We start from the raw sequence: 15,061 nt of genomic DNA on the forward strand, positions 1-15,061 counted from the left end.
TCAAGTCACTCAACCATGGTAGAATATTCACTCATGTGATACAGCCAGCCACACAAATTAGTTGCTGACGTAAGGGAGATAAACGAACCGAAAACGATAGTAAACCTGTGGCTTATATCTTAAATAATGACGATCAAACTTGTGTATACCTTCAGATGAATTGGATGACACTCTTTACGTTGACATTACCTGTATTAAGATATTTTAAAAAGAAGACATCTGTGAAAACAAGGTTAATTGTGATAAAGATATGAATAGTGACGTTAAAGATCTATTTTGAAATTGACGGAAGACATTTTAGCCAAAAATGATTTGAAGGATTAAGGTAAGAGACATTATAACCAAACATGGACAATCTTCTGTGGGATTCAGTCGTTGTAAAGTTTATAAATCCAGAAATCTCGAAAACAATTATGTACATTCAGCATAATCTACATTCTCTGTGGTGAACTCTCCTCATTAACTCATTAAGAAGATGAAATAATCCACAGTTATGCTATGCTATAGTCTGCAATTAAAACGAACATTATATTTTTCATCCCCCCCACACACACTTTTTTCCATTTGATTAAATGACATAGACGTTTGATATATGAATGAGATTAACTTTTTCTTTACGAGAAATGTCCCCGGGAGGTCATTAAAGCTACCGACAAAAAGATGACAGTCTTGTGAATAGAAGACGCCGTTTTTGTGCTATATGCCGAACTTGACGGGGACAAATGTTGTGGAAATAATGCAAGAATGTATTAAAACTGTTTACATAAAATAACAGTTAATTTTTACAGAGGACTTCTCTTATGTAAACGATTTCATGCTGATAGACACTGTTAGTCTTTTCTTTTACTACTTTTTACATATATATAATAGGTACACCAATTGAACAGCTATTTATAATTTGAATAATATACAATATAAATGTAATAAACATGGTTCGTTAGTGTACATAACATTAACCCTCTATGGTATATTCCATATAACAATTTAAAGCTATGTATTGACAACACATATCAGAAACGAAAGCATACCTTTCCAACGAGAAATCCCAAGTTATTTATTTTTAGAACACGTTTTTACCGTTCAAAGTGGGCGAGGTGTTCCGATTGTGTACGTATCGTGTTGTATGTGTATCGGATGTATCGGAACTGAAAACGAAACTGGACTTTCCGCACTGTCGCATGAAAGCTGAATCGGTAAGATAATTATCTTATATTATTCTTATTTGATCTGTGTAGATGCATTAAAATAAATGCATGTAATGTTAGAAGCCACACTGTTAGATTATATTACATTACTATTAACACATTTTATTATATTGTACATGTATTATTGATGTATTTTCGGTTTGGTATGTTCTGTACTAATTTTCCATAGAGGATTCAATCATACAAAATATAAGGTTAATCTGTGTTAACAACTAAAAAGGTTTGAAGTTGACAAACCTTAGTTTTTCTTGTATCAAACTTATTTTCAGTAAAGTTCTTAAGGGAGTCAAAGTACATGATTTAACAGACGAATACACACATTTATATATATGAGCAAAGTACATTATATTTCACTCAGTACATTACACTTAATAGTGAATAAATGAAACGATAGTCCTCGTTGATGTTACGGACATCATAAGAATTATTCGGATTTTCATGAATTCGCTACGGTATGAAGCTGAAACGAAAGTAGAACTAGGATTTTACAGATAGGCCAAGCCTATAACCTTTAGAGGACAGAGGTAATGTTCCTTTTATTTCATGAAAACTATCAATAGTTCTATATATACAAACTAACAATTGCACTTCCGGAGTTTCGAGATTCAAAAACTACTTGCATAAAGTACTCTTAACAATCTATTAGTCCTACCTTCTGGTGTTTGTGATGTCATAAAAATCACGTCAAATAATGACGTCATAATCACCGGATGGTTGGACTAATTAATGAATGATTTTTATTTTTTGTTGTTTACTAGTGTATAAACTGCATTTGTTGGACAGATATTTTAAAAGACAGTAAACCAGTAAACAACAGAAAATAAAAATAATTTCGTATATTTTCATTTCAACCGACTATTTCTTTTAAATTTAACGTTGTGATAAAATAAAACTTCGTTTTTTTTAACGTTATACGACTGATGTAACAGCCGGTTAGTTGATGGACTCCCAGAATTTGGCACCAATTTGGCGGGAAATGGTGCCGAAAGAACACAAACTATAGTTCAACAACAACACTATTGTTTTCATTCCATTAGTGCAATGTTTCTCAAATATTTTATTTTCTGAGATATAATTTAAGACATTCATTACATTCAAATTGTTTAATTGAAGAATTAAAAATACAGAAACAATATAGGCAATTGGTAAGGTAATAAAGCAGAACAAACGGAAATTGCTGACGAAATAAGCACGAATCTGTTAAATATTTTCTAGCTGAACGGGCTATGTTTTATTTACCGGTTTCTCTATACCTATAATTAAAATTTCCCCTCAAGTTCTTTTGGTATTCGAGGGAAGTCTCTTATCGGGATCCTTACTCATGCCTATAAATGTATTCATAGCTCTACTAACAATATATAGGGGCAGAGATGGTTTTCATATATGAAATTGATTGCTCAATACCATATATGTAGTATAGCCATTGAACGTTAAGATATCTTGTCAAAATAATTGATTAACTTCAATAATGAGTTTTTGATATCCAAAAACGGTATTCTCCAATGCCAGATAATTTTATGATTACTACGGTATTCTCCAAGGCCAGATAGTTTTATAATTACCGCGTCATTCTCCAAGGCCAGATAGTTTTATAATTACCGCGTCATTCTCCAAGGCCAGATAGTTTTATAATTACTGCGTCATTCTCCTAGGTCAGATAGTTTTATAATTACTGCGTCATTCTCCAAGGTCAGATAGTTTTATAATTACTGCGTCATTTTCCAAGGTCAGATAGTTTTATAATTACTACGTCATTCTCCAAGGCCAGATAGTTTTATGATTACTGCGTCATTCTCCAAGACCAGATAGTTTTATAATTACTGCATCATTCTCCAAGGCCAGATAGTTTTATAATTACTACGTCATTCTCCAAGGCCAGATAATTTTATGATTACTACGGTATTCTCCAAGGCCAGATAGTTTTATAATTACCGCGTCATTCTCCAAGGCCAGATAGTTTTATAATTACTGCGTCATTCTCCAAGGTCAGATAATTTATGATTACCGCGTCATTCTCCAAGGCCAGATAGTTTTATAATTACTGCGTCATTCTCCAAGGTCAGATAATTTTATGATTACTGCGTCATTCTCCAAGGTCAGATAATTTATGATTACCGCGTCATTCTCCAAGGCCAGATAGTTTTATAATTACTGCGTCATTCTCCAAGGTCAGATAATTTATGATTACCGCGTCATTCTCCAAGGCCAGATAGTTTTACAATTACTGCGTCATTCTCCAAGGCCAGATAGTTTTATAATTACTGCGTCATTCTCCAAGGTCAGATAGTTTTATAAATACTACGTCATTCTCCAAGGCCAGATAGTTTTATAATTACTGCGTCATTCTCCAAGGCCAGATAATTTTATAAATACTACGTCATTCAATACTACGTCATTCTCCAAGGCCAGATAGTTTTATAATTACTGCGTCATTCTCCAAGGTCAGATAATTTTATGATTACTGTGTCATTCTCCAAGGCCAGATAATTTTATGATTACTACGGTATTCTCCAAGGCCAGATAGTTTTATAATTACTGCGTCATTCTCCAAGGCCAGATAGTTTTATAATTACTGCGTCATTCTCCAAGGCCAGATAGTTTTATAATTACTGCGTCATTCTCCAAGGTCAGATAGTTTTATGATTACTGTGTCATTCTCCAAGGCCAGATAATTTTATGATTACTACGGTATTCTCCAAGGCCAGATAGTTTTATAATTACTGCGTCATTCTCCATGGCCAGATAGTTTTATAATTACTGCGTCATTCTCCAAGGTCAGATAGTTTTATAATTACTGCGTCATTCTCCAAGGTCAGATAGTTTTATAATTACTACGGTATTCTCCAAGGCCAGATAGTTTTATAATTACTGCGTCATTCTCCAAGGCCAGATAGTTTTATAATTACTGCGTCATTCTCCAAGGTCAGATAATTTTATGATTACTGTGTCATTCTCCAAGGCCAGATAATTTTATGATTACTACGGTATTCTCCAAGGCCAGATAGTTTTATAATTACTGCGTCATTCTCCAAGGCCAGATAGTTTTATAATTACTGCGTCATTCTCCAAGGCCAGATAGTTTTATAATTACTGCGTCATTCTCCAAGGCCAGATAGTTTTATAATTACTGCGTCATTCTCCAAGGCCAGATAGTTTTATAATTACTGCGTCATTCTCCAAGGTCAGATAATTTTATGATTACTGTGTCATTCTCCAAGGCCAGATAATTTTATGATTACTACGGTATTCTCCAAGGCCAGATAGTTTTATAATTACTGCGTCATTCTCCAAGGCCAGATAGTTTTATAATTACTGCGTCATTCTCCAAGGTCAGATAGTTTTATAATTACTGCGTCATTCTCCAAGGCCAGATAGTTTTATAATTACTACGTCATTCTCCAAGGCCAGATAATTTTATAATTACTACGTCATTCTCTAAGGCCAGATAGTTTTATAATTACTGCGTCATTCTCCAAGGCCAGATAGTTTTATAATTACTACGTCATTCTCCAAGGCCAGATAGTTTTATAATTACTGCGTCATTCTCCAAGGCCAGATAGTTTTATAATTACTACGTCATTCTCCAAGGCCAGATAATTTTTATAATTACTGCGTCATTCTCCAAGGTCAGATAATTTTATGATTACTGCGTCATTCTCCAAGGCCAGATAGTTTTATAATTACTGCGTCATTCTCCAAGGCCAGATAGTTTTATAATTACTGCGTCATTCTCCAAGGCCAGATAGTTTTATAATTACCGCGTCATTCTCCAAGGTCAGATAGTTTTATAATTACTGCGTCATTCTCCAAGGTCAGATAGTTTTACAATTACTGCGTCATTCTCCAAGGTCAGATAGTTTTACAATTACTGCGTCATTCTCCAAGGCCAGATAGTTTTACAATTACTGCGTCAGGACCACAATGCTCTGTCTAGATGACTTGATATCGTGGTCATTAAATATATACCCGTACAATGTATCTTTAAGCTACATACTATTACAATGTTTTAGGTTAAATTATATTTTTTTAGCATCATAGCTTTCAAAAAACATAAATAACATTATAATATGCCAATTTATTATATACGCACTTTTAAGTTATAGAAGTTACAGATAAATGTTAAATATGCGTAGTCAATAATTTGTTTTTGTAAAAGAACGGCCTACGCAATGCATTGTTTTTGAAGTTCGTTTGTCGTTGATGATTCTCATTATATATGAGGCTGGAGCGTTGTATTCTCTTCTATTAAATCCATAACCTTATGATCGAAAGTGGCTGCTTCGTACCGATCGTAAATATGTTTGTCTTAATCATGCATGTTTCAGAATGAAAACAAACAATGTGATATTACATAGCAGTGAATTTCAGTTTATCTTCACATGTTTGCACAACCAACACCTACAGGACCTTTCTAATTTCGATCGGCCTCATATAAATGTATGACTTTATACTTATTTAGATTATTTCTCACAGCACATTTTGTTTTAAAGATAACATTTACAGTGGTTAGTTTCTTATCGTATGTATAAATAAAAAATACGGAACATTGGCTCAACATTTAGACACCTTTGTCATAAAGATATGTATAACAAAAAAAGTAGTGATTGGCTTCCAGAAATGTGGAATATGGAATACTGATCAAGTTTACATAAATAACTTGTTGGGAAGGCTCTATTTCTTATTTTTTTTATTGTTAAAGTCAACATGTCCATTATCATAACCAGATCTGTTTTTGGGATTCATACCATATTCAAGCCGAACAAATTGTTCTTTGTCTACTAGACAGAAATATCTCAATTTAAGCGTGCTAGTGGCTAGTAGCTGAATTTTGAAATAATTTATCATGTGGAATAATCCTTTTATTTCTGATTGTTACTTATGCATTTTTTTCAGTAAAGAAGAATAAGAAAAGAAAAAATGTACTACACCAATTTGGATTACGATTTGTCTTGGTCTCCAAACAAGAAGGCGGATGCTCCAACTTTAATCAAGGTAGGTTTAATACATAACGAATCGTTCTTTATCTATATCACTTATTGTCAACGCATTTTCTGCTGTGAATACTTCGCTAAAATGCTAAACAAAATCGGTCTAATTGGTTGGGAGTCTGGGAATCTATACAATGCAATGCATGCGCAATCAGTACTTCATTCCATATAGGATATAGTGCCACGGATTTTTTTCGGGATGCAATTTATTATTTTTTATATTTTCAACTTGAAGTAATATTAGAGGCTCAAACTTTTCAATGGTGGTAATGGTGTAAAGTAAGTAACTTTTGTAACTGAAGAAAAATACTAAATTGTCTGCTCCTGTTTTTGATAATGAAAAAATACCGATTGTCGGCGGTGGAGCATCTTTAAGTATAGAATTATATAAAATGTTTTATTGTTAACATTTAAACCTCTTATTATTCATGAAAAATCATTTAAAAATATTATTTGGCTCCAGTAAAACTGGACAAAACAGAAAATTGTCCCTGTTTAATCCCCAATAACTCACAAGGGACTCCGATCTGACCTTAATCATATGTCATATCATGATATCCTAACCCCCGGGTATCTAAACAAAAATAATGCTTATCGGTCATGGCCACCAGAGGGCCCAAATTGAAACTCCTCCTTTAGTCGCCTTTTACATTTCTTTAGTCGCCTTTTACATGCAGGTACAATTCTAACATCCTACCTTAAGTGTAGGTTTTGATTGAGATTATCTCATAAAAACTTAAAACACGCTTTATACTTGATATACTTTGTTTCTGTCACCAAGCCCATGTGACCCTAGGATGTATCATCCTAGGGTCACACGGGCAAGTCATATTAGGTCCACATATAGTTCTAAACGTGAATCTCAAGCTATCGAATATTTGTAAAATGGAAGTTTTCAGCATATTCATTAAGCGTATAATGCTTAAATAGAACAAATGCTTAACTAGGTCACTGGGTCCTATACATGTACGTTTTTAATTTTTCATCTGTTTTCAAAACTGAAATACACAAACCCGTGATTTGCAAGCAAAAACTGCAAACACCCCAACAATTCAGATGTTCTGAATAGCATACACTATGTAGCTGACCCAAAGGTATCTTCATGTAAAATATTTCAACTTATCACTAACTTGCCCAAAGTAATACCCACATTTTAAGCTCCTTTTTATTTGTAAGTGAATATTCAATGTCAAAAATGGAACTACATTCTATTGTAGCATGTCAGAAAAGTAATACCCACATTTTAAGCTCCTTTTTATTTTAAGTGAATATTCAATGTCAAAAATGGAACTACATTCTATTGTAGCATGTCAGAAAAGATGTGTTGAAGCATATGGAATTCATTTCCACGAACATGCAAAAAATGGACAACGTATTGACAGCGTTGAACAACGGAGATTCGACACTTCGAAATACCTTATGTAAGGATTGCAGACATGCTATACGCTCCAAAAGAAGTCAGATACATGGCGGCAATGGGCCATCTCACAAGAAAAGACCGCTGAAAATGCTGCCACCAGAACGGCTCCATATCGTGACAGAAATAACAAATATGCTTATACAACTAGAACGCTCCACGTCGGAGAATAAGGAAGAGGAATACTGTACACAGGAGGAATATTACCAAGAAGAAATCATGGAAACGAAACAGCGATATCAGGAAGAACTAGACAAGCTTCGGCTAGAAATGGATAATATGAAAAAAGAGATGAATGTCCAACAAGACGAGAAAGAGAAAGCATTAAAGAAAAGTACGACTGAAACAGAAGATCTTAAAAGGAGAAATGAAGAATTGACAAGGAAACTAAAATCTTCTGATCAGAAAGAAAAAGAATTATCTTCTTTGAAAAATGAACATTTACGAATGAAAAAGAATCTAGAATCAATTGAACTCGAAAACAAAAAGCTGAAAAAAGAAAACGAAAGGAAAGATGAAGAATTGAAATGGAACCGTCGACCTTCTTCAGGATATCGTAAGAGTGATAACGATCCGGATATGAAGCGTTTAAATGAAGAGCGTATGTATGTTTGAATTACAAAATACTTTTTAATGCAAAAAGGTCTTAGTAAGTTGAATATTGGCTAATAAAATGAAAATAAAATATGATTTTAACGAATGAATATAGAAAATTCATTAGAAGAAAATACTAAGAATTTTACATAAAAAATTGAGTTCAAACAAATGTACATGTATGATTCATGCACTTTAGAGAAATATTATAGATTATGTAAATTATAATTATTAATCCGATATGTTTTATCATTTGATGTTCGGAAGGTGAAAAAGTACGAAAAGCAAATACGGAAATCGAAAACTTGAAATCCAAATGCAAAGACCAATTACGGAAGTGTCAAGAACTTGAAAAAGATAAGATGGAGATTGAAGAAAAAAATCTCTCCCTTTTGAACGACATAAGTAAGTTATTAATCTTTTATGAAAATGGATTTAAATGAACTTAACATCTTATGTGATAAATCTAAATGATAAAATAGAAAATGTTGAATTTTAGAAAAATAATATGAATATATCATTTAAACATATTTGTAAATTATATATTCATTGTTGAATTGTTTGTAGCCGTTGTTATATGTTTTATATAAAAGAAGTTGATATTTCGTATTATTTTGATAGAAGATAACTATTTTGTACAGCACAATTTATGTAAAGGTAAACTAAAATGACGTATAGTATAACTCTAAATATTATATTCTTTTATGATGAATTTATTTACATATGGTTTATGATATGTCTGTGCTGTACCATGCTAATTATGTTTTAGGCCATAGTTGTGTTTTGTGTTTTTTTCTGTTTTGCGTCCTTTCGCTGGGAAGTTTAAGGTTCCAAGAGTGCAAAAGAAACAAAAACATTTTTTTTGGAACTGGGCAAAAAAGGGCAGGTACAACGGGGACAAAAACAGGGATCTGAAAAGATGTAAAATCTATGAATAAAACTCTGTGATTTCCCCCGAAAAACCTGTATGATTCAACTTTGATTAATGTTTTGGTTTTTGTTTTAGAATCTGTGACTTCATTTAATACATAATTTATGTTGGATTTCTGTTGAATTTGATTTTAACTAGTATTCTCTTTCACTTCAAGGTAAGAAGAATGAAGAAATGAAATCGATGGCAAACCAAATCAAGGAACTGCAAAAACAGCATAGGAAAGAACTGGGTATAATTAACGTTCCTATAACAAAGGAAATATATACATGTATCTTTATTTTGTTTACCACACAGACATTTTAGTATAGGATTCTTTGTTGAAACTAATATATGTTGTGTGTGGGTTTAGAATAATAACGATTTGTCTAAAAACACACTACGTTAGTGCAAGTACGAAAAATGAAACCAAATTAATGCTGACAAATTATCACTTCATTGAATACCATTTCTTTTCAAGATGTTTTAAGTGAATGTACATTTTTCAATCACTTGAAATCGCCAGCCAGATTAATAAAACCCTACTTCGTTTTAACATTAATATTTATATACAAATATATTTTAACAAATTCAAAAAATTTGTTTTTCACATGTTGACTGTTTGTTATTTCTGTCTTCTAAAACTAATTTGGTAATTCATGAAGGTTAAATTGCTTTTAGAGAACAAAGTATCAATAATAATTATTAAAACTAATAATATCAAGAAGATTTTGGCAATTGCGATAATGGTAATTGGAGAAGTCAAAATCAAATCAGAGATCAAATCTAACCAGTATGTGTGTGTGTGTTTTATTTTAGGATAATTTAATACAGTATGACATTTAGATACAAATTCTTTATTCTAACACTTACTGAGTATTGTATTTGGTACCAATTGATAGTCTATGATGTGATAATTAAGTTATGACTTCTTTTAAGGTACAATAATGTAAATTAACCAATTTAAATACTATAAAACATAATTGAATTGATAGGTGTCATTTACTAATAATCCACTCCATGATTTGTCAGGAAAGGAGACAATAAACATTGTCATACTTCAGACTCTTTAATACTCATTTCAGTTTTAGGATTGTGCAAAGAACGCAGTGGCATGGGCAAAGCGATGGTGGACATGATAACACGGGAGCTGCAGAGGCGCGTCGGGGGACTACTGGATGGGGACAACACTAATCTCACTATTAAACAGTGTACGGGAACCTCGGATATCCCGAATGGACCCCTGATTGTATTGTGTCTGAATATGTCCCGGATAGGTACCAACATACAGGATGCTCTCGGAGAGATTCAGTGTAAGTTTCAATGTGCAATAGACGAAAAATAAAGATGGGAGAAATTCTATTTCCCGTATAAATATCGATATTTCATATTTCCTGTATTTCATACAATATACTTAAACGCTTTGTGACTACATTTACCATTAAAAATTGAGTATTGAACACGTCTATAAGAGTAAAAAAAGACATATTACTTTTTAAATATTCAGAAGTTCGTGCATAGTCTACAATAATTCAATTATGCTTGTAAAAAGTATTTTCATTGCCTTAAAAATTCCCTTTATCAACCCATAAATGATAAAAATGCTGTCTCCATCGTTCTCTGATTGGCTGATATAGCGATGTAATGTTGTTATGGGGTTAAGCGATCCAAGCTGTATTTGGAATTCTGAAGATCTTACCTATAGAAGATTGAATAATAAAGATTAATTTGAATATAGTTTTGTTATAGTTATGAAGATATAACACAAAAAATGGGAGTAATCTAATCATGGACTGCTTCGTTTCATTATTTAAACATTAATTGGCGTTTAATCGTGTATATATGTCTAATTAGTACAAAACACGATATGAAATAATTTATATTGCCTTTGGTGTACGCACAATCAATTCTTAATTCCATATAAGACATAGTGCCGCAGATTTTTTTCAGGATGCAATTAATTATTTTTAACATTTTATCTTGAAATAAAATTAGAAGCTCAAACATATCAATGGTGGTAATGGTGTTAAGGAAGTAACTTTTGTAGCTGCAGAAAATACTGCTCCTGTTATTGATAGAGAGAAAATACCATTTGTCAGTGATGGAGAATCTTTAAAATTATCAATATTACTGTAACTATTCATGCATCACTAAATACGGATAATTTAACAGTTTGAGTATTGAATATCTTTTCAGCTGACAAAAATGTGTTTGTCATGGTACTTCATCACACCAGTAAAGACAATCTGTCATCTCTAACTCCCACAAGTCTTCGCGTGACCGGAAGTGAGCTGCGACAACTTGGCGGGATAATTGACATGGCGTTCAGTAGCGACAGTGGTCTGTACGACTGTGACCTTAACAACAACGCTATAGATAAAATCACCTCTATCATGAGGAAGTATTAAAACGCTTCAATAAAGAAACACACCATTACATTTTCTTCTTTACCTATTTTGACTTTCAATTTATATGTCACCGGCGTATTTACAGTATGTAATAAAGAGATATATGCACATTGCATTTGTAACAAGCTTTAGAATATGAATAATAAATAATATTCAGATAAGTACATATGGGAAAGAGATTATGCATACATGTATGTATGAATGAAGGAAAGCCTTGAAAAAGGTCATTGAAAAATTTCGTTACCCTAATATTTAGAAAATAAATTGCCCTTGTACACACTAATGTATAGTGATGCTGATATCTTTATTCAGAGACAATTATTAAAACCGTTTCAAAATCTTATTTACATGAAGCTAGAAAACACATTTTCAGAAAAATATAAACAGGACATACATTAGGAATGCGCGGGAATATGTGACGTTATGTTTTGACCAGATTCAGTTTTTGTTTTTGTCAGTGTTCGCAAGACTTTTTCCTCGGGGCAATTTCAAATTCCAAGGGGTACATAATTGTATTGGCTGGTATTGCTTATGGACGAGTTAATCTTACAGGTTATTTTATCTACGCGGCACGGACTCTTATAAAACTGAGGTTCTATTTATTTTTATATTTTTTATATTTACATTTGTTAAAAAATAACAAGTATAGAAATGAAGAAATGCTTCCAGTTGGAAAATATCGAATGTATTTGATTAGATTTTTAAACGTTATTTGAATGTTGAAGAAAAAAAAATATCGAAATAAAATAAGTACATGATTTTATAACCACTCATTTTGTAACCTGTATTCCATGTATATCTGATGTGTGTACATAGTTTACACCCTTTTCCTAACGCACCAAACTATTTCCGTTTTGTGTTTTTTACTTCTGGAATTTACTTTTGTTGTAAACATTTGTATTACTTTATATTTATCATTACACTTTATTTGAATAGCTGTTAGTGTAAGACTGTTTAATAACTATAATTGTGTCTGTGTCATTACAATATGTATGTGTGTAATGACAATGGAATATTCTTTTACAATGAATACAACAAATCCAATGTACAATACATAACAATACGATACGTAGTCTAATATCAAAAGTTAAGATAGATAAATGGTTATCTTCAGTAATTATGTAAAACACAAGTATTGATTACTCAAATTTATAAGCTCATGTTCTTGTCCGTTTTAGAGAAGATATAATCATAGGTTTTGCAGCAAATTGGAAATTAAAATTTATTACAATGTATTACATTCGGAAGTGAGGTTTACCACGCGTTACATCAAAGTAATGATCAATTGATTTAATTTGCAATCATAACCCTTTCACAATTTGTTTTTAAATTGTCAAAAACTATTTGAACATTTGCCCTTACAAGATATTACAGGTAAGAATTTTCTTTATTTATCACGTGGTTAAATGATGGAGCTTGAACAGTTTTCTAATCGTATCCCCCTTCGTCTGAGTATGTTATTTTTCTGGACTGAAATTTCTTAATAGAGTAGAGACTTTCTCTTATACGTATCCAACTTAACAGTTTACTTTTTATATTTGTTTTTTTCCACGTTAATAAATGCCATGAAGTAATTTAGCAAGACATCTAGTGATTAAATTAACTCGATGGTGCACAGAGCAATGTGATAATTGCATTTACATTTCTTGATTCTAAATTGTGATGTTTATTCCAATTCAAAACATCAATTAATTAGTTTAATGTTGTCTCAAATAAAAGTGCTTATAAAAACATCTAAATTTAAATTGTGTGATTCTGTATATATATATTCGAAATACCACATAGATAGATACGTTGTTTGTATGTTGCATTTATTAACTATGTTCTAGTCAGATATTTTTTTCAGTAAACGTTGGAGAAGGCTTCGTGTAATATGCTCACTGGTATTACGATGTAAGTGGTTAAGCAATGTACTATATATAGTTAGTGTTAAGTCACTTGACTCAATTAAAGATAGTGTCAACTTTTCGTGAAACGCTTAATACACAAAACATCCCAAGTTTCCATTGGGAAACTAAGATGAAATTTAGTGTGTGTATACTTTAATCTTCTGGTATATATTATAGCTCTCAAAGCTCAAACACAGAACTAGTACTCAAGTATCTCTTGTTTGAATTAACAACATTGAACAGTGAGAACTATTTTAAGTCTACCTATAAATGCGCATTTCTTATTCTATATTCAAAGGCTTTTGCTTAATCTTTTTTGAAAGAAGTCTGATTAAAGTTATATGTGCCGTAATTTTCATATTCACGAATCAAGGAAAGCTTTTAATATGCTATTCACTACCCAAAATTACCATTATTTTGAGAATTTCAATGCTTACAATTCATATGTTTTAAATTTTCAAGTACAATTTTCGTCCAGTTACGGCACATATAACTTACAAAAAATGATTTTGATAAAATGTAATGAATTGAAGACTTAATAAAATTGCATGTCATCGATAACGTTCTCCAGAGTGATTCATTTAACTAGTCCAATATAACGTTGCTGTAACATTTAACATAATGCAAAACATTGTTTCCTATTGCTATATACAACAATATTGATATAATGTCTCATATTTGATGTGTACATTGTAACGACGCGATTAAGGAAGGTTTGATGATTCAGTGAAAAGAAAGCATCTGTCTTAAAGATGCTTCACCGCCGACAGAGCATAAATGATATTCATTATTAGAACAATAATTGGTGTTTAATCGTGTAGATATATGTCTAATTAACGCAAAAAAATAATATAAAATAATATATTTTACCTTTGGTGCATGCCCAATCAGTACACCATTCAATATACCATATAGTGCCAGAGAATTTTTTCGGGATGCAATTAATTATTTTTGATATTTTAAACTTGAAATAAAATTAGAAGCTCAAACTTTTCAACGATGGTAATGGTGTAAAGTAAGTAAGTTTTGTAACTGAAGAAAAAGACTAAATCGTCTGCTGCTGTTTTTGATAGTGAATAAATATAATTTGTCAGCGGTGGAGCATCTTTAATGGGTTTTATATATAAGTCTATTTCATTTTAATATATATTCTATATATTATGCTCGTATGCACTGGATGCAGAAAGCATTATTTACACGCATAATTTACAAGGCATGCCTCACTGAATAGCTGAATAGCTAATACAGTTGCAAGTCGTATTTAACTACAGCACATAAATTATTAGAAAATATAGTGATCTATAAACTATAAACCTGAGCCGAACTTTTGTAATTTATATATTATTATAGCATAATTTGATACGGAATTGAAAATAAATAGCTGCCCATTTAAAAGATTACTTTATACTGAAAATGGTAATATTGTAATTAAGACGCATATGAGATCAATAAAAGAGTCCTGATTGCAAATAGCTCTAGAAATATAAAAACCTTTTACTTTTACTTTTAATTTGGTATTAAATGGACATTAACAATTTATACAAGAAAGTATTAAATTAGTTCGCCTGCTTTCCCAAATGGCTAATAAGTTCATTTGGTTAAAGGTTGTGGTGACAATTACATTATTTTTAGCTCAGCTGGCCCGAAGGG

The 15,061-nt window shown here is 31.8% G+C and overlaps 1 protein-coding gene across 1 annotated transcript; it reads left to right on the plus strand.

Annotated features, from left to right (window-relative positions):
• The first annotated feature begins 1,103 nt into the window (after positions 1–1,103).
• LOC138318217 (golgin subfamily A member 6-like protein 25) lies at positions 1,104–13,972 on the plus strand. The gene is made up of 7 exons (XM_069260410.1): positions 1,104–1,193; positions 6,099–6,197; positions 7,500–8,211; positions 8,472–8,609; positions 9,293–9,367; positions 10,200–10,427; positions 11,311–13,972. Exons 2-7 carry the CDS (start codon positions 6,123–6,125, stop codon positions 11,520–11,522), a joined length of 1,440 nt encoding a protein of 479 aa, XP_069116511.1. The 5' UTR covers positions 1,104–1,193; positions 6,099–6,122; the 3' UTR covers positions 11,523–13,972.
• Positions 13,973–15,061: the final 1,089 nt, after the last annotated feature.

Source organism: Argopecten irradians, chromosome 3 (assembly GCF_041381155.1).
Source record: "Argopecten irradians isolate NY chromosome 3, Ai_NY, whole genome shotgun sequence".
NCBI classification, from domain to species: domain Eukaryota; kingdom Metazoa; phylum Mollusca; class Bivalvia; order Pectinida; family Pectinidae; genus Argopecten; species Argopecten irradians.